At 41.4% G+C, this 20726-nt stretch overlaps 1 protein-coding gene across 16 annotated transcripts in view; it reads right to left on the bottom strand.

Annotated features, from left to right (window-relative positions):
• LOC134529035 (forkhead box protein P1-like) overlaps positions 1-20726 on the bottom strand; it is a 565106-nt gene that overhangs the window by 89206 nt on the left and 455174 nt on the right. For all 16 annotated transcript variants that reach the window (XM_063362713.1, XM_063362717.1, XM_063362720.1 and 13 more), the window contains exon 4: positions 1825-2148. In XM_063362713.1, coding sequence (XP_063218783.1) covers positions 1825-2148 — 324 coding nt within the window. The remainder of the gene's footprint in view (positions 1-1824; positions 2149-20726) is intronic.

The following is a 20726-nucleotide window of genomic DNA, read 5'->3' as shown; positions in this document are numbered from 1 at the left end:
AAGATACTGTGAAATCATGTAAACGGTTTCCTAGCGCTGGATAGCTACATATTAAAAAGTTATTTGCTAAGCAACCATACAATGATTTAACATTATTTTCAATGTAGCTATACTTAACTAAAATAACTAACCATCCACAATGTTTTAAAGTATTTATAATGTAGCTAACCTATCCTAATCGACCACACAATTTAATGCCACACCGGTTTTTTTACAATGAGATAGAACGGCGTATGACGTATGAGTAGAGACCCGGAAATTTCTCGGATTCTTCTGGCCTCAGGATAGAATTGAAAGTTATAGGTGTGCTCGACCCATGTTTACTTTCCCATTGGTTGATTTCTTAGCGAGAACATTTTTATCCTTGTTATTTGGCACTACCTGATTCGCTAACTTCTTTCCTAGCTGGACATCATTGGCTCACGGTCGTAGAGGGGCGTGTCCAGATAATTGCGGTCCAATCATGAACACAGTGCGAGAGTGTGAAGGTTTGCATTCTAGCTTGTGACTAAATGAATCCGCGAAATTTCCGGGTCTCTACGTATGAGTAAGCTACATCCCAAATAAATACACCTGTTGTGGTACGGGAAAAAAAAGCGAGCTTGAACTTCGGGGAACTTCGGGTGTGGCTCTCTCGTCTGTGAAATGAAGGCTTCCCAAAGCATAGCCTCGCGGCGTACCCTCCAAGGCCGTTGTAGTTTATCCTCCGAGGTTCGAGCAGGGACGTGGCCCGGATATTGTGAACGAGAGGGTCCGGTTTAGCCATTACGTCATTTTTTATGAGTTTTTGAACCGAGTTTGAAAATAAAACTGACCGTCACACTGAAATCCCGAGGAGAAGCGAAATTTATAGAACTCCAGCGTCTACACACGTAAATTTAAACACTGATTCGGCCGGAGAAGAAAACTGAGTATTCTATTTTTTTAAATTTGATTGTGTTAATGCTTTGTTCTTAAGTCAATTAATTGAAAAAAATTCGTTCAAACGAGTCATAAATACATATTATAAAATACACGGAACACTCATGTCAGGTTTGTATGAAAGAAATGCTTACAAAAAGAAAAATTAAATACAGACGTCTTGGAAACAATATTCCTGTCGTGAGGCAAGTCGGGATGTGATGGGGTGTATATACACTGTTGTACACAGAGAAAAAAGGTTTGTTTGAATCCAACAAATATTTGTTTATATATGGCGAAACAAATATTTACTTGGTGGAACAAAATATTTCGTTAGCTTAACCCAAACTCGGTAAGTAACAAAAATGATTTGGTACACCTAACCAAATATACATTTGAGTTGACAAAATGATTTTGTTGGGTCAACAGAATCTTTCCTGCTACAAAATATTTGTTTGAATTAAAAAAAAATATATATTTATTTCGCCATATACAAACAAATATTTTGTTGAGGCAAACAAACCTTTCGTTCAGTGCACTGAGAGAAAGGTTTGTTTGCCCCAACAAAATATTTGTTTATATATGGCGAAATAAATATAATTTGTTAACTCAAACAAATATTTTGTAGTAGGAAAGATACTGTTGACCCAACAAAATTATTTAGTAAACTCAAATGTATATTTGGTTAGGTGTAACAAATAAATTTTGTTACTTACCAAGTTTGGTTAAGCTGACAAAATATTTTGTTACAGCAAGTAAATGTTTCGCCACATATAAACAAATATTTGTTTGATTAAAACAATCCTTTTCTCTGGGAGCCCGCTAGGGGGAAATAAAAGAAGTCTCCCAATAACACATCTGTCACCTGAAGGAGCAAGGTCAGGGGTTCGGACCACGGGAGTCCCTGGTTCGAGTCCAGCTCACCTGCTGGTGGTGGTGGTGTTGCTGCTGCTGCAGGAACAGCGAGTGCTGCTGCATGAGCGACTGCAGCTGCGCCGGACTGAGCAGCTGCTGCTGCAGCAGCTGCTGCATGTGGTGCAGGCCGGACGCCGGCGGCGACATCATCAGCTGCGGCGGCGGCGGCGGCGCCTGGGAGGCGGCGGGGGCCGCGCTCGCCTGCTGCGGCGACAGCTGCGGCTGCTGCTGCTGCTGCTGCTGCTGCTGCGGGCTGCTCTTGCCATTGTCCTCTTTGTCGCGCTCCTTGTCGCGCTGCTGCTGCTGCTTCAGCGCCTTCGCGAGCGAAGACACCTTCGAGCACACCGCAGCACTCTTCAGCACTCAGCAAGCTACTGCATCTGTCTTTCACGCAGCAGATTCCAGAGGCAAGACCACATATCAGGTTATGCAGCTCCAACGATTACTAGACAAAATTTGTCTGTCACTGATAAGCCACTTTGTAGACATTACAAAAAAAAATTGGTTGTCTGTAAAGTCGGTTTACGGACGATAGTTTAACGTGACAACGTCATAACAAAACTTTGATGAAATGATTGCATACTTTTATGAATAAAATTCAATATTTTTTATTGAATTATCACTATTTTGTATGGATACAAAGAAGGAGTGAAATGAAATCTACAATTTAATTGATAAATTTACTTTTATTTTCACTCATTAATTCAAATATGTTTATTACTTTAACGAACAGATTATTTTAACTATAACTTTTATACATGTTTGCTATTTAACTTCTTCCAATCTGTGTTATTCTGTTAAGGATAGGACGATGATAGGAAAAGTAGTAAACGAATGGAAGTGTTTCAAGTTTAATGTGCCTCGGAAAAGTCAAATCGATGGTTGTCCCAATCGAGTGGAAGAGAGTTAGTTGCGGCGCAAGTGTACAACGAGCGTAACGGGACACAGCGCAACGGGACAATGTGCGTTACGGGACAATTTTTCGTGCGTGCAGCCGGCGTTCATCGATTTATTAGACGTTGTCACGTCAAAAAAAATTTGTCAACACAAAGCAATCGTTGTGATCTAAATTAGCAACCAAAAAAAAATTATGTCGGACAGAAACTGTATTTTCACTGTTCTGTGGTATATTGCAATATAATTGCAATGCTAACAACAAAATTGTCTGAATACAAGAGCTTATACAGCTTATTGTTGTCACTGAACTGGCCAGTGGTCAGCTAACATTCACTGGTAACTGTTGGAATTTGACGGTCGTCTAAATGCAACAAATGGATGCCGATAAAGTTCCCTTTTCTCTCTCAGTGCATCACAGTGAATGCGGTCGCTATGATCTGTTAACATAACGTGAACAACAAAGTCGTAAACACTGACGTGTGCGCTTACATGGCGAAGGGACGTGGTTTCGATCCCCGAACCTTGGTGGGACTAAAATGATGTATTAGGAACCTATTCGGTAGCAAAGTATTTCGGAGCTCACTATAATTCTTTCACATAAAAATAACGATGAAGGGTTGCTTCATGTGGCTACAATATGTTTACGTCTAAGAATACGAACATTCGTACGCAAAAACGCTCGTTGTAACATTTTAGTCACGCAAAAAATTTATTTTAGGCATGAGTAAAGAAATTAAAAAACATACATTCTCTAAAAACGTTTTCTTTTGTTACGTATATTTCCACTAATGCATTAGTATTTATCAACCTTTTATTTAATTATATACAAATACAAATAATTTATTTTCCTTAAACAAATAGTGAATGGCTACTGTTCGTTCATAGTATATTATCTTAAAAAAATAATTATTATTTACCATACAAATACATTAGGGTTTAAAGTGATAAGTTTCCAAATTATTTCTAGCAGTGTAGGTATGTTTCTTAGATGTTTTACGGAGTAATGTGTGTAATGCATGTTTTAGTTAATTCCATGCAGTAATCAATTGTCCGTCCTCTGCATACTCCCGTGACGCAGTACACACTCTGGCTATCAACGCGACAGGTTCTGGGCTCAAGTCCCGGGCGAAAATCGTCTAATTGCTGGCAAAATAAAATGACACTAATAAAAATAATTTCAAAGCAGTCATGAGGACTGCCGACAGAAGTGAAAACTTAAAATTACTTAGTCCTACGATAGGTTCAAGGTTGAAGAGCGAGGCACGGGTCAATGACCGGCATTATTCTTTCATTTTTTTTTGAGAAATTTTGCACATAAGTCCTCATAAATGACTCAAAAATCCCCCCAAAAAAGTTTCCAAATTGCCCTAATTTGATGGAAAAACTCAATTTCCCACTTGAATAGTCAAAAAAAAAAAAAATCAAAAATCCAAAGCGGCTTAAATTCTCTCCAAAAATAGATTAAAAAAATTAAATTCAAACCGCTGGGGTTGACCTACGACCCTCATTACGTATGAAATATGACACCTTGTGTGGAATATGACACCTTGATTCAATTTTTGTCTAAAAACTCAAAACAAACATAATCGTTATAAAAATTCCAAACCATATAAACATATATTTAAATTAAAAAAGCGTTTACGACATTGACTTTGAGGTCCTCAGTTCCTTTCCTGCCGAGGTCAATTAAAAAAATTCTACGTATTCTTTCTCATTGATGTTTTTGATGTTTTCAATTAGAATGACCCCCACTACTACTATCAAGGCATATATTATTCCTGTTAGTGTGACGTCATGACAGCCATATTTGATTTTACTGTCGAGTTCTAGAGTGCACTACCACGATATTGGTCAATTTTTTACCCGCTAGAGTGCAGTAGTTTCAATAACCATAAAGTCAGCTATCAAAGTGTCCACCATCTTGTCTGCCGTCTTGGCCATATTCTTGTAAATTCGTTTTTATCAACAACAAAAATTCGAAAAAAAAACTTCCAAACATCACAAATAAAACCAATTAATATACTGATCGAATCGATCGGTTGCAGTCCATCATGGTCAGTGCAAAAATTTCATTTAGGTTCAAAAATATCGATTTATATAATTATAGCCCCAATTGGACACTTTACCATAAAAGACTAGGTTCCAAGTACAAGAAATAAAACAACACAGTTTTACAAATTATATGTACTACGTAAATTTTACTCTATTACAAAAACAAAGAGTAGGCCTACACAAAATCATCATCTCTTCATTCAATTCCACGCGATTCTTTAACCAGTCGTTTGCATGTCTGTACATGACTTTTCAGGGAAATCTTTTCGTGACACTTGATTACCACACGTGTTACACTTTTTTAATTTTTTTTTTGGCACTGAAGCCGTATTTTTCGATCAGTACGGTTCATGACGCCGGGCGATCGCTACAACGCACGAAAGTCTTGGCGCAACCTATGCGAGAGTACCCGAGTGTGGATGACGACGGCACAACAGCAGTGGTACATAGCGAGGTCGGCGCCACCGCGGGTACTGCTGAAGAAGATGTTAACTCAGCTGACGACACTGCGTCCGTTGAAGTCTCCTCTAGCGTCGTCGGAGACGATGGCACACTTCCCACAGGGGTGTACCAGGAAGGGGTGTGTAGTGCCTGGGTCCCGGTATCTGGTACTGTCCAGTCGTGCTCTATCTGGCTCCTGGAGTTTCTGTACTAATCACCCTGGTTGAAGAACCATCCTCGTCCTCCGCTCTAAATGGTGCGCTTGGAGGGGGTGTAGTGCCATTCATCTCTCGGGCTCGGTCCTGGTTTTCCTACCCGGATTGACGAGTTAGTTGGTTGAAGCCTGTCTGGTGGCAGACCTCGGTGGTCGCCAGTTCCCAAGTCAGTACGTACTGGTCGGGTCTGACCTGCCGGCTGACTTCCTGTGAAACTCTGTCCACTGACTTGCGCAGGCAGTTGGCGGTCCGCAGGTCGGACAGAGCGGAGGGGACCTGTCTTCCGAGTCTGGTCCAGATGTTGGGCTCTGGATCAGTAAGATCTGTAAGTCGACTCCTGTTCTACCCTAAAAGGGCGCAGACACAGGAGGGGAGGTGAGCTTCGGGCCGGACAACAGTGCTCCCACCGGGTTCTCCGCAGTGGTTGACATCACTGCCATCGGGGCTGATGGAATAACTGCCTAGAAGTACTGCCAGGAGAGTCCATCCGCGCTCATCCGCAAACAAGGAAAACTGAGAGTCCCACTGAAGGAAACCAATTTATGTATCCACGCGACATTGTCGAGCCGATCACTTTCGAGTTTGTAACTTTGCATTATTTGTCATGCTTTTCGAGGTGATCAGGACGACAGATGGTTTCACCACATTTGTACACAGCAAAGAGTTTCCTCAAGCGTTAAATGGACAGCGGTATATTTCGTGGCGCTTTGTATTAAACATGTTCACCAAGACCTCACCAAGATGATTACAATTACGTAGGGCCATGCATATTTCGAGAAAAGATTCCCAGACCAGCTGAAAGTTAAAACACTGTAGCATCGTCTGTGTTTCGTGATTGGGTGAGTTTGTTTCAGGCACACGTCAATTGTTACAATAACCAATCACAGTCATTCAGCGCGGAATCAAACGCGTCCTGAGTGGCTCGGTCAAACAAGGCGACGACTTCTCTCGCAGACGGCCGCCAATCAGAATGAATCATCCGGTGGTGCGGGTATACCTTGTTGCAGTCTAATACGTGTTCGGTTTTTTTTCCCGCCAAAATTGCCTGCCCCTACAATTACACCCTAAAGATTGTGCAACTAGTCCTTTGCCAAACTTACCATGACTTTTTTTAAGTTTTCATAGTGAAATAACTGACCGCAACACATGCTGAACTGGTACGTAACCTGTGAAGAGTTATTACAATTGCGTATCACGCACCCACGCACATTCCACAGTTTATGTCATTTACACAGTATGCACAGTTTGATGATGAAACACTGCCAGTTGATGCTTTGGTCACTGAACTCACTGCAGCTGATGGTACGTGGTACAGATGCCTTAGAGTTCTCGAGAACTGTCACTGAACTCATGTGCCACTCAAACCAGGCGACCCACACTCCGCCAGAGATAGAGGCAAACTGAGGTTCCTGCCACCTGGCTCTCACTTGCATTCACGCAGATACTCGTGATTCCAAACGACACTTATTTTCATTAACACGTGAGTCAAAACAGCATCACTGTTCCGTTAATATGTGAGCCAAAGAACCACCATTTTCCTTCATTTATTTATCTATAATGTGTTTATTGTTTATGTATTTCAGATCGACCAATAAGGTTCCAGCAGCTAGTTCCACAACGACAAACCTTATGCATGCTACATAATCAAGCGTTTCTTAAATATGACTTTTATGCTGACTACAGGGCCAAAAGTCCTTGGACCATGAATATTCAGACCTGACTAAAGAATTGACTATGCAGTACCTACCCGTAAAAAACAAAAACAAAAAAAACACATATTTAGACGCAAATACCTCAAAAAGAACGCCCATTAGGACGCATATTAAACGTACATTCATAAAAAAACGCACACTCCTTGAAAACGACTAAAATACTTCAAAAAGGACCCACGAGGGGACACGAATTTAGCTAAAAGGACCCACAATTTGGACGCAAATTGGACTCACATTGGGATGCACATTCAACGAAAAGGACGCACACTGGGGCTCCCTCGTTCCTGTCAACAAGAAAACAGTAAAACTGTACAACCTAGCGATACATCAAACGACTTGAGAGATATCCGAAACATAGCTCTTTCTGGAACACTTATACATCAGACTGGGAATGTAAACAATACAATGGTAGTTAAAAACGTCTGATTCGGTTTTTATTTTAAAATACTGTTAAATCCGCACTGTGCCGTTGTCTGCAAATAAAAAAACAAAAAAAAAAAAAAAACTTTGTGGTCCTTTGTCTCAAAATAATACTTTTAAGAGAGAAGAGAATAATATACTTCTTATCTCGTTGAATCAAAACGGAAAAGTTTTGTGGGTCACTGTCGAATTATTTTTTTTTCTTCACAAACAAAAAAAAAACAAAACTGGCAGAGTGAGTCTTGTGCCGGCCTTTAGTACCGTGTTGATTTTTTTTGTTCTCTTTTTTTTTTTTTTTTTTTTTTTTTTCCCCCCCCGCTCTCAGCGCTGTGTGAGCTCGGTCTGTTTCGCGCTAAATCACTCGCTTTATTTATTGGTCCGCTGACAGCGTCCACGCTCCAGGCGCGGCGTGTATCGCGGCGGGAGGGGTAGGGGTGGGGGGCGGGCGGCGTGGTGGGGGAGGAGCGGGCAGGGGAGGGAGGGAAGCAACAAGTAGCGGTGTTGTTGTGTTGTGTGTTGCGAGGGGGAGGAGGGGAGGTGGACGGGCGGAGGAGGGGGCAGACACGCACAACAACCCCCCCCCCCCACTCCCCGGTGGGGGGAGGGTGTGTTCCTGACAGACCAGCGCCAGACGCAGCCTAGGGCAACGCGGCGCCGGTTGTGCGTCCGTCTGGCGCTGCGTCTCTTCCCGCCGCGCGCCGCCGACCAAGCCATAGAGCACACGCGGCGTAGACACACCAACCAAAGCCGACATTCATCACTGTTTCACAAGTTTACGTATTAAATGCTGTCATTTAAAAAACTCTTTACCCTTCTTCGTGTTATATTACAAACTAAAATAGTTTCTTTATAACCGTCTGTTTGGCGTATAATAAAATATTTATGCTTGAAAAATTGAATTTTTTTACAGTTTCTTCTTTTTTATAACCCCATAAACGGGCGCATACTTTATGTCTTTATAAAGAAATGTATTGTTGGCCATTCTGGCAGCAGTAATTTAGAAAAAAACTCTAAACCATTCTTAGAGGGGGGAAAGTACTTTACAAAAATCACAAAACTATATTTATGTATTGCCTGAAAATTAGCGCGGTTATAAATTGTTGTCCCGGAAAATTATTGAATTTCGTCTTACTTCTGCCAACTCTGTTAAAATTGAGAGTGGTTTAATACTTTCTTACAAATATCTCAGACATCTCAGTTTTTCGTAACGGACACTTGGATGTAGGGATACGCCGTTAAGTTATTTAAAATAGTAAATATGTAAAAAAAAATCGGGCACATTAATATATTTTTTTCTTTACTTTCCCCTTTTATGCAACTCATTATAAACCATAGGTTAATGTTGATCCTTAGCGTTTCTTATTGTCTTCGGTTATTATTTTCTTACGATTATTAATCATCCATAAGACTGTTAAAACCTGCTATATGCGTTTGTTTACAAATAGTAAGCCAACCGACGCGCGCTTACGTTAGAATAAAATAAAATGTAAACATTTTATTTGACGCTGTGGTTTACTTTTAATGTACGAGTCAATGTATGACAAGCACGTTCTGCATTAAAACCCGAACATATAACGTGTTATGCGAATTAAAAAATCTCGGCAATTTGCAGATGCAAGCGATTGCATATTTTCGACAGTTTATGTTGGAAAATTAGCCGTGCAATGTTGGGCCCGAAATGTTACTGCACAATACACTTTCTAAGCCTATCTCGTCATTGGTCTATGGTCGAATCTAGCAATACTACTTTAGTCGCTTACTACTAGGCGCACAATTTACATTTAGCGGTCGCCATACTCGTACATGAAATCTGTGGCATTATGTTTTTTTCCCCTTCATTTTGAAACCGAAATTGGACTAACACATCTCAGAGCAACATGTAAAATCAAGTATAGCCAGTATTTTGGCTACATGTTCTTTTTATAAACTCGCTAAAAGTTTTATTTCCGCCAAAAAATGCAAATACCCCGTAACATAGATTTAGGCGCTGTAGAAATGTTTCATATATTTTTCATATCGCTCGGATTAGTAAAAAAAAAGTGTTCGTGGATTCTACGTGCGACAGAAGCGAAACTTCTTGCTTATTACGTAGGGACATGCAGATTTCGCGAAAAGATTTCGAGACTAGATGAACGTTAAAACACCAGAGAATCGTCTGTGTTTCGTGATTGGGCGAGTTTCTCCCAGGTACATATCGACTGTAACAACACCAATCACAGTGATTCAGTGCGGAAGTAAACGCGTCCTGAGTGGCTCGGTCAAATAAGTCAACGACTTCTCTCGCAGACGGCCGCCAATCACAAGGAAGAAATCATAGGTGCGGTTATACCTTGTTGCAGTCTAATAAGTGTTCAGATCTTTTCGCGAAAAATGCCTGCCCCTACTTATTAGGTATAGATAGTGACCGGAAAAATTCGCGATTTCAGTGACATGTAGGATATACTGCATGATCCTCTATGCACGCGGGGAAATTACATTTGCTCATTGGCTACTGACTCGTGACACCTGTTAACTGGGACGCTAGTGATTCGATACTTCTTTTGTTAAAGGTTTTTCATTGGCCGAGTATCATTAAGATAAACTGTGGCCCAAACACTGATGCAGCAAAAGGGCAAACGTTTTTGGATTCTAGACCATCACGAAATGAATCCGCGAATTTTTACGGTCTCTAGGTATGGATACATATAAATTATAAGTATTTTTTATTGAACAAGAGAAAATAATTGAGAATAGTAACGATGCGGGTATGAGCTCAAATGAAAAAAAAAAAAAAACTTTTTCCGCGGCCTGTACAGTCGCATCCTTTCACCGGCACTTTTTGGCGGTTTATTCCCGAGTTGCCTTTGATAAAACCTCGTATCTGCTTCTGCATTTTTAATATTTTTAGGCATGATATTAAAGCACGATCTCTAGCTGAATAAAATGAAAGAACAAATAAACATACTCCAATTCAACATAATGCACATGTCAAAATTAAATTACACTTATAAAGCTAACCTAATAAGTAGGGGCATGCGTTTTTCGTGAAATAATCTGCTCGCTCGTTAGACTGCAACAAGGTATGCCATTGTTTCCTTGCGATTGGCTGCCGTCTGCGAGAGAAGCCATCGCCCTGTCTGGCCGGGCCATTCAGGACGAGTTTGCTTCCGCACTGGCTGGCTGTGATTGGTGCGCCGACAGTAGACATGCACCTGGAATAAACCCAGCCAACCACGAGACACAGAAAATGCTATAGAGTTTTAGCACACAGCTGGTCGGAAAATCTTTTCACGAAAATCACACGGCCCTACTAATAAGTAGGGACACCTGTATTTCGCGAATACATTTCCTGTCAAAGTTTGTCACAAAACACTGTAGCTTTTTCTTAGAGTAATGGTGAATCGTGTGCGTGCAGCAGTACGGTATCCACATTCCCATTGGCCCCGTCAAGTGCGGGAAAAAACCTCTCGCCGACCACAGCCAATAACTACAAGAAAAAAACTACGGTGTTTTGCGATGTACCTAGACACGAAATGTATTCGCGAAATACAGGTGTCCCTACTAATAAGGCTATACCTACGGCTTTTTTTAAATTTTCAATCACACCATTCACCTTAAAATGAATGATACTTATAAAGGTAATTCCACAAATCGATAACTCTTTTCCACACGAATAAATACATTTTAGATACTTTCAATAAAGTAATGCTAATCGTTAGCCGTTACTAAAACTAAATAGACAGCGTTAAGAGAATTTCGTAGCATCGCTGCTGCGTCATTTCTACCTCTCCACTGCCGTCTCCCCTTCTAGACGTTACAACTAGCATACCATGCTCCGCTACGTACCTATCCCCCATCCCCATTTTGACGTCTGCCCATTGGACCGCTAGCGCATGCGTTGGAGTGGCGTCGCCGCTGACGCACTCTCCTCCTCTACCGGTTCCCCCACCGCGTACCTCACTGTTCCTCTCGCGCGATCGGAATTCTCGTAACGCTTGTAAATTGTAGCCCCCTCAGCAAAGAAGTTTCACTCCAATAACGCATAAAAGTACTCACAGGCGTACAAATTCACACATTCGAAAATAAGGAAAGCGTTCCTTGAACGATTACTGCAATGGGGAAGATTGATGTAAAACTTCATTATTATTATTTTATTTACAAATTTTCCAATGCTGGTGTATGTCATGGGTAGAGACCCGTGAAATTCGCGGGTTCAATGACCTCCAGGATAGTCTCCAATATCCTCTACACACTTGGGCAAATGCAAACTGTTCATTGGCTGCTGACTTGTGAGTCGTCTCGACTGGGTGGCCTGTGATTCGACACTTCTATGAGTGAGGGTCTCTAATTGGCCCTCAGTCCTCCAGATTAACAGTGAACCAATGACAGAAGCAACACTAAGGTATAACTATTTGAAATTTAGCATAACACGAAATGAACCCGCGAATTTCACGGGTCTCTAGTCATGGGGCAACCTTAGAACCAACAAAGAGGTGAATACACAAATGCACAGAAAACAAGCCAACATCAGCTGATGTGCATTTAACTTTTCCCATCAGCTGATTTCGGTTTGTGTTCTGTGTGTTTTTTGTAGAGACCCGTAAAATTCGCGGGTTCATTTCGTGTTATGCTAAACTTCAAATAATTATACCTTAGTGCTGCTTCTGTCATTAGTTTATTGTTAATCTGGAGGACTGAGGGCCAATTAGAGACCCCCACTCACAGGCCACCCAGTCGAGACGACTCACAAGTCAACAGCCAATGAACAATTGGCATTTGCCCGAGTGTGTAGAGGATATTGGAGTCTATCCTGGAGGTCATTGAATCCGCGAATTTTCCGGGTCTCTAATTTTGTGTATTCCTTTCTTTGTCGGTTGTTCAGGTGTGTTGCACACGCCATTGGACCCCGTAGACACAGTTTTCTACATCCCGCCCAACACGAATAGTTAAACCCAGTCACTGAGGCAGTGGCCAGTGTTACTCGGCCTGTGATTCCACCGCGGGTCTTTGGTTCGAGGCCCTGTGAGGCCGTCGTGGCGATGATGACATCCCTTTCAACCCATTGAATGACTGCCTGGGGTTGCGTCTCTACGCAACACTACTGAGCCTGTGACATGCAGTGTGAACCAGCCTTGGCATTAGCACAAACTTCTTTTTTTTTAATTAATAAAACTGTAAACTAACATTTGGACGTATTTTAGTCAATGGATTGCCATCCTTTAAACAGTGAAGGCCAAATACAAAATTCTGAACATAGAGTATGTTAATTTGAAAATTTCGGGGTACTGTTATTATTACCAACAACAAAAAAGCGTGTCCTTTCCTTTTTCTCCCGACTTTTTTTTTTTTTTTTTTTTTGGTTTGTGAAAGAACATGAACCCAAAATAAAGTGAGCATATCACCCTATTAAATCACAGTTCTGATCGATGTAAAATTGAAAATGCATACCAAAAATTTTATTTTGGCAAGAATTTGCGGCGTAATTTGATTCAAAATCTATTTATCGGTCGATAAATGATGACATTTCAGTAATGGCAGGCCGACTCTAAAGCCTTAAAGGATCAAGAGTTGGTCACCACTGACATTGTAAGTCTAGCATGTATGTATCATCGTTCTGAAATAATTAAAAAAATGGTTTCGCGCAAGAATGTCGCTATCTTATTTTTTAAAAAAACTTTGGGGTCATTTATATTTGGTGATTACTGATTAGATACAAGACAATTGTGTAGGTTCACTGACTTTTAGGCTCAGGCTAATACAATGTGCAGTATTCGCTAGACTGCATTCCTATGTATCTACCGGACATGGCTGTTGTCTAAACTTTACTCTATGACTAGAGACCCGTAATTCGCGGGTTCAATGTCCTCCAGGATAGACTCATATATCCTCTACACACTCGGGCAAATGCCAACTGTTAATTGGCTGCTTACTTGTGAGTCGTCTCGACTGGGTGGCCTGTGATTCGACACTTCTATGAGTGAGGGTCTCTAATTAGCCCTCAGTCCTCCAGATTAACGGTGAACCAATGACAGAAGCAGCACTAAGGTATAATTATTTTAATTATAGCATAACACGAAATGAACCCGCGAATTTCACGGGTCTCTATCTATGAGGTATGACTAAAGACAGGACATTTTCGCGAAAAAAAACCCGAACCCCTATTAGACTGCAAGGTATACCCGCACCACCGGATTATTCATTATGATTGGCAGCCGTCTGCGAGAGAAGTCGTCGCCTTGTTTCACCGAGCCACTCAGGACGCATTTGATTCCGCACTGACTTCGTGTGATTGGTGTTGTAAGAATCGATATGTACCTGAAAGAAACCCACCCAATCACGGAACACAGACGATGCTATAGTGTTTTAACTTTCATCTAGTCTCGAAATCTTTTCGCGAAATCTGCATGCCCGTACTGATCGGTGTTGTAACAATCGACATGTATCTACCTGAAAGAAACTCACCCTGTCACGAAACTCATACGATGCTATGTACAGTGTTTTAACTTTCAGCTGGTCTGGGAATCTTTTCGCGAAATTAATATGCATGGCCCTAATTATCGGCATACCGTGGAACGTGTAGTGACAACGCCCCGAGTAGTCGCAGACGCAGCACGGCGGCGCAGGTGGCTGGGAGGTGTGGAGGGGGGAGATGTAGGGGGACGGCGAGTGAGGGGAGGGAGCGGCGCAGAAGGGGGAGGGAGGCTGGGAGGGGGCAGGAGGGGAAGCGAGCTAGCGCGATATAGCTAGCGCTCCCCGCTATACCTCATACCGTTATACCTTCATGAATATGGACGGTCGCCGGCTGTATTTGACGCGGCGTCACGGCACGTCAGCAGATGACGTCACGTGGCAGCAGGCACCGGGGGGGGGGGGGGGGGGGAGGGGTCCGAGTTCCGCCGCAGACCGAACGACCCAGCAGAAGCGACACAGCGCGGGCTAGGGATAGCAAAACTTTTCAACACGTCTATATATCGGTCTTTCGATATATCGCTTATATTATATCGATACGCGAAAAAAAAAACCGGTATTTACGATATTTCGGTCTCTTATAATATAGAAATGTATTCCCAAGCATTACTTACTATATAAATAAGTATGTTTTATTGAGTTCTTGATACATCAGAGCTAATACAAAGGAATTACGTGATAGAAATTTAACTCTTTCTAGCCAAAGAGAACACAACTAATGTTGAACGATGCGCCAAACTTGTCACAGAGTCTGCAGAAAAAGTGTGCGGACAAGAAAACAGAGACAGCTACATTCAAGCAACTTAGTTTTCCAGATTCACAATGCCAAAATTTGATTTTAAAAAATCTGAATTTAAGACACATTCCTTCACTACGCCCTGATTGGATGGTTGGTTGGGTAGAGAGTGGTTGTAACTCCAGTTATAGCCAACTTCTCGTGGAGAGTTCTGGGTCAGTTCATAAAACAAAATTGTGAAATGAGCAAAGAGCTGAAAAATGACGTACTCATCAAAAATAAGTTTTCAAAATCATTCAAATTTAAGAACTGTTAAGAAATATGGCATTCTATAATTTTAAATAACACACTGCATCTGTTTTTTTAAATGATGAAATTCCTATTTTCCACGATTGTTTAAACATTTTAGTTATATTGTGTGAACTCAAAATGAAGCGCATTGTGTGTGTATATCATTTTTCTGTTATCAGGCAACTTAAATGAAGTACGTAATTGCTATAATAATCCACAAAATATTAACATGTATATTTTAAGTGTAAATTCAAATTGAGTGAGTGATTTTGGAAAAACTTTTCCATACTTTAGGCTCTTTACGCGAAATGAAGATTCAAACATATGATTTTTTTTAAATGATTTTTTCGTTGATCAGCATTCAAATACGCAATTTTTGACCGCTATTAGAACTGGATAGGTACACGAAAAATCAAATTTTATCGTCCCACCCTAGTGCACACGTCTGCAAAGATGCATATGGCATCCATGCTTCATTCACTGCTACCAAAATAATTCAACAGAGTCAAAAATTATTTCAATCATATTTGCAATCATACTCAATACGCCACCCGTTAATACAGCATTCCATACATTCTGAACTAAGAATGTTTGTAAAATTACTTTTGTTTGATAATGTTCGCAGGCTTTCACGGCCGTTGTCTGAAGTAGCTTGGCTTCTGGGGCTGTAGCCGCGTCCTTGGCGAATAATTCACAGACGTTTCGGTCGACATTGCAGTCGCCATCATCTGAGTAGGTAACTGCTCCCTGATGATGGCGACTGCAATGTAGACCGAAACGTCGGTGAATTATTCGCCAAGGACACGGCTAAAACCCATAAGCCAAGCTACTTACTTTTGTTTGAGTTATTGTGTTCACGCAATTTCTATTATTTCTTTATATTGAAAACTTAATTTCTGCTATTTGCATTTCTCAACCGCACAGCATTTTTAGTCGCCATATTCCTGAGAGGAAGCTATTGTTCTTCTCGTACGTCGTCGGCGACGTCGTAGGCAACAGCGATCACTATGGATGCACGCAGTTACATTCCTTCTGACGCTCCCACATGTATGTCCATACAACATCAATTTATATTGGTGCTTTCCTCAAAGAATGTAATATTTTCAAACCTTTTACTTTTTAATACATACACACAGAAATTTGCGTATATGTACTTGCACTGTTATTTCCTGCAGCTTCCACGACAACAAAATCTGGGACGAACATTGCCCACGCATTCCGCCACAAAACCTTCCGTGGTAAAGTGTTATTGGTAGGGACCGGAAGAATTCGCGGGTTTAATGACCTCTTGGAGCTGTCAAGCATTTGGAGGTCGTTTGGAGCATTTGGAGCCATTTGGAGCTGTGTTAAGCATTTGGAGGCTGTTGGAGCTGTTGGAGCCATTTGGAGGCTGTTGGACCTGTTGGAGCCATTTGGAGCTGATGAAGCTAAGAAGTAGTCAAGTACTCGTGTACACTTGTAGTCCTGTATTCTCGCAGTCTCGTAAACGTATGTTCTAGAAGCTTCTCGTATCTCTGTAGCCTCGCAGTCTCGTAAGCTTGAATACCCGTAGTCACGTAGTCTCGTTACCTCATGGCTCGTAGTCGCGTAGTCATGATGGCTTGGAGCCTCGTATACTTGTAGCTACGTAGCCAAGTAACCTCGTTGACTTGTAGCTATGTAAACAAGCAGTCATGTAATCTTATAACATAATGCTGCTGAAGTAGTTGGAGCTTTGTACACTTGAAGGTAGTTGGAGGAGTCTTGTACACTCGTAGAATTGTAGTCTCATAGTCTCTTAGAGTCGTAGCATTCTAACCAAATATCATTGGAGCTGATGAACCAAAAGGCCGTTGGAGCCAATGACTGTTGGAGCCAATGACTGTTGGAGCCAATGACTGTTGGAGTCGATGTCTAATGGAAATATAAACTGTTGGATTCATAGACTGTTGGAGAGATTATATCCTAACTTATCATTGACGATCGTATCCTACCAAGTTGAATGAACGAGAGAATGTGCCTCCTTTTCGTTAAATGAGCTTTCGTTTTATAGAATTTCCGTCCAAACGTGCTTCGTTTTCATTAAATGCTTGTCCTGCGCGAACGAAGCGTAGTCATTGTGTGTACATTGCATATATATTGTGTACATTGCGTACATTTCGTACATTGCGTGTACTTTGCGTAAATTGCGTGTACGTTCCGTTTCCTGTGTGTACTGTGTGTACATTCCGTTTCCTGTGTGTGTACTGTGTGTACGTTCTGTTTCCTGTGTGTACTGTGTGTACGTTCAGTTTCCTGTGTGTGTACTGTGTGTACGTTTCCGTTTCCTGTGTGTGTGTACTGTGTGTACGTTCCGTTTCCTGTGTGTACTGTGTAATCATTACATTTATTGCGTGTAAATTGTATGTATTGCGCGTACATTGCGTACATTATGTGTTGGAGCTGATGGAGCTGTTGGAGCACTTGCAGCTAATGGCCAATTGAAGCATAGGAGCAAAATGTAGATGGATCTGATGACGTGAATTGTAGCTCTTGGAGCCTGGCGTATATTGGAGAGATCGAATTTTTTTTTCGGTCAAATGATCCTCTTTTTTAATTTTGTAGATTTGACTCTAGTATTAATGTACATGGTTCTTGATTTGACTAGCGTATTATTCCATACGGTGCATGTATATAAGCGAGTCCTAGACAGTAGATCGCTCAGTTTGTTACTGACGCCGGCGGTGTAAGGATCGTCTAGTTTGTTTCTGCTGGTGCATAAGTCGTGTCAATTATCTGTTCTTGAGACCTCGATGGCATCTTTACCGTCTTTAACGTCGAACTCGATGGAGGTTGTACCGTCGACTACGGGAACCTTGACGACAGCTACGACGGAGAAGGAGCAGATTCCGTTGACAACCACGGCGACAACACTGGAGGAGACTTCATCAGACGCGATACCACCAGCAGAAGAGACTTTAATGCCGGTAGTGCTGGCTGTGCAGGAAAACTCGACGAACTTCGTTTCGCCCTCGATGGAGGCTTCAATGGATGCCGAATCGACAACAACTAACGAACATCGGTGTTGTTACTGTGACAAGATTTTCTCAAACAGCAGCAATGCTCGACGACACGAGAGGAGCGAATGTGCCAAGAACCTATATCGTAAAATGTTTGTTTGTGAGAAATGTCATAAGCAGTTTGCCAGAAAAGATAATATGAAAACGCACATGAAGGCATGCGAAGGTCCTGCTGTGCGGCAGAAAGTAAAGGTTTCGTCGCAACAACGATGCATCGATGTGCATAAGAGAATGCCTGGAAATGGTACTACTGTTGCAACGTCTGTATCTGGATCGGGTCTGAAAGGATCGTCTTCATCACCACGGTATCCTTGCAGCTACTGTGATACGTCGTTCGCATTTTCCCATGATGCACGAAGACATGAGCGGAGCAAATGTATGAAGAATCCTTCTCGCATGAAGTTTCGATGTGATGAGTGCCTTAAATGGTTTACTCGAATTGACAGTTTGCGACATCATGCGAAAAAATGTAAAGGTGGAGTCTGTGCTCCTACTGTTGAACTACCTGCCGACATTTCGACTCCTCGCTTTAGATTGGAGACACGAAAGCGTACAACCAAAAGAACAGATGCCCAGCAACCGATTGTTATGACGTCTGAACATGGAACTAAACCTAAGACTGTGTTCGGAGCATTACAAGTGAACGATAATGGCTTCTACTTGGCGCAGTCTGCATTTCGTGGAACGTTGAAAGACTACTATTATCTAAATACGTTCGGTGAGTCGAAGGACATTTGTAATTTTCTTGACGATATCAGACAGAAGATAATCAATCAGCTTACTGATGATGTAGCAACAAACGGACCTTTGAAATATAACTTGTGGTTGGACTGTATATATGGAAAGCCATATCCGTTCGATGACAAAGTGAAGAAGTGTGCATTCAAGACATCGGCTGCAGTAATTTACAGTTCTGACGATGTGAAGCATACTGTTAAAAACGGTATCCAGAAACTCTGTCAGGAAGAGGAGGACTATGTCTGTAAAGGTTCTGGCTGGACTGTTTCTAGTATAAGCCGATTGGAGCTAAGAATTAGTCATTTCACTCCGCTGCGGACCTAAATGATTGTAAATTTGCTGGCTTTCGCAAGTGATCCTGTAGTAGGATAGAAATTGTGTAATAAAGTTTATTTTGTGAAAGAACTTGTGTTGTTTTATTTCTCGGACCTGCCACTATTATATTATGTTTATTTTTTTTTCATCGTCCAGAATCGTACCAAGGACCTTAGTCGATCTAACTAATCATTTTATTGGTTGCAAATTTATTTAATGAATTTTGAACTTTTTCCGAATTAATAAGTCAATTACGAATTTTCCAAGATGGCGGACATGATGTCTGATAGGATGATGGTAGTAGAGGATTTAAAGTCTCTTTAAGAATTTTGAATATGATTTATTGAAATTATTATTTTTTACATGAAATAAAACATTATTGCATCGATCGGGTATCGAACCAAGGACTGAAACTGATCGAATCAATCTGTAAATTAATGAGTGATTTATTTAATGAATTTTGGAATTTTTCCCGAATTTCTAGCTAAATAATTATGGATTTTCAAGATGGCGGCCAAATGACAAGATGGCGGGTGACACAGCAATAATAAATGATTACTGCACTCTAGCGCATAAGAATTAAACTAACATGGCGTCAGCGCACTCTCGCCGACGATAACAAGATGATGATGGCTACCAGCAGACGCAGACGAAGACAAGATGGCGGACATGACATCATACTAGTTGACCTTGTTATTGGTGGTGGTAGGTTAGTCTGTAGGTGACTTCCGTGGTGGAAGGATCTGTCGTCATTTTTATTTATTTTTTCGCCCTCACCGGGTTCGAACCGAGGACTCCGAGCTCCGTGTCGTTAATGTATGTTTTTTAAATATTTTTTATTAAAATTTTATTAATTGAATTTTTTATAAATTTTAAAAAAAAATTCATTAAAATCGGATAGTAAATGAAGATTTTAAAGATGGCGGGCGTAACGGAAATTGCAACGGTGGCGACATAATCCAAGATGGCGGTCATGGTATCCTTATTCCTAGAAATGGCTTAACTGAGGCTTGAGTTAAGGATGCTTAAGCCAGTTTTAGGAATTTTCAGCCGCTGGGATTTTTAAGGACTAAAAACGGGAATTTTTCCCTCGAAACGGGAAATTTTTCCCTCGAAAAGAGAAATTTTTAATTTGTGGAATTTTTTGAAATTTTTTGGCGGAACTTTTTTCCACATAAATGGAAATTTTGGCGATTTTTGAGGAATTTTGGGCAAATTTTGCCCAATTTTGGCGGATTTTGAGGGTCAAAGGTCAAGGTCAAACTTGTCCCGTTACGCTATGTCCCGTTACACTCCTCCAAGATGGCCGTCGTGACGTCACAATCCAAGATGGCGGAAAACACCACAGACACCACATCCTGCATCCTGATCTAGTAGCCCCATTTGTATACTACTGTTGAGTGTTTCTCACTGGCCCAGAGTCGTCCAGGTGAGTTGTGAGCCAATAGCAGAGGCAGCACTGAGGTATAACTATTTGAATTTCAGGCTGCCATGAAATGAATCCGCGAATTTTTCCGGTCTCTAGTTATTGGTGTAGGCATCAGATCTTTAATCCCAGTGGCTGGGCTTGATTCTGTTCCAGAGGCGAAACGGCGTGAACCAAAGTGGC

The sequence above is a fragment of the Bacillus rossius genome, chromosome 2 (genome assembly GCF_032445375.1).
Source record: "Bacillus rossius redtenbacheri isolate Brsri chromosome 2, Brsri_v3, whole genome shotgun sequence".
Taxonomy (NCBI): domain Eukaryota; kingdom Metazoa; phylum Arthropoda; class Insecta; order Phasmatodea; family Bacillidae; genus Bacillus; species Bacillus rossius.
Note: the sequence above shows the minus strand (reverse complement) of the source record. Positions and strands in the feature narration are given on the sequence as shown.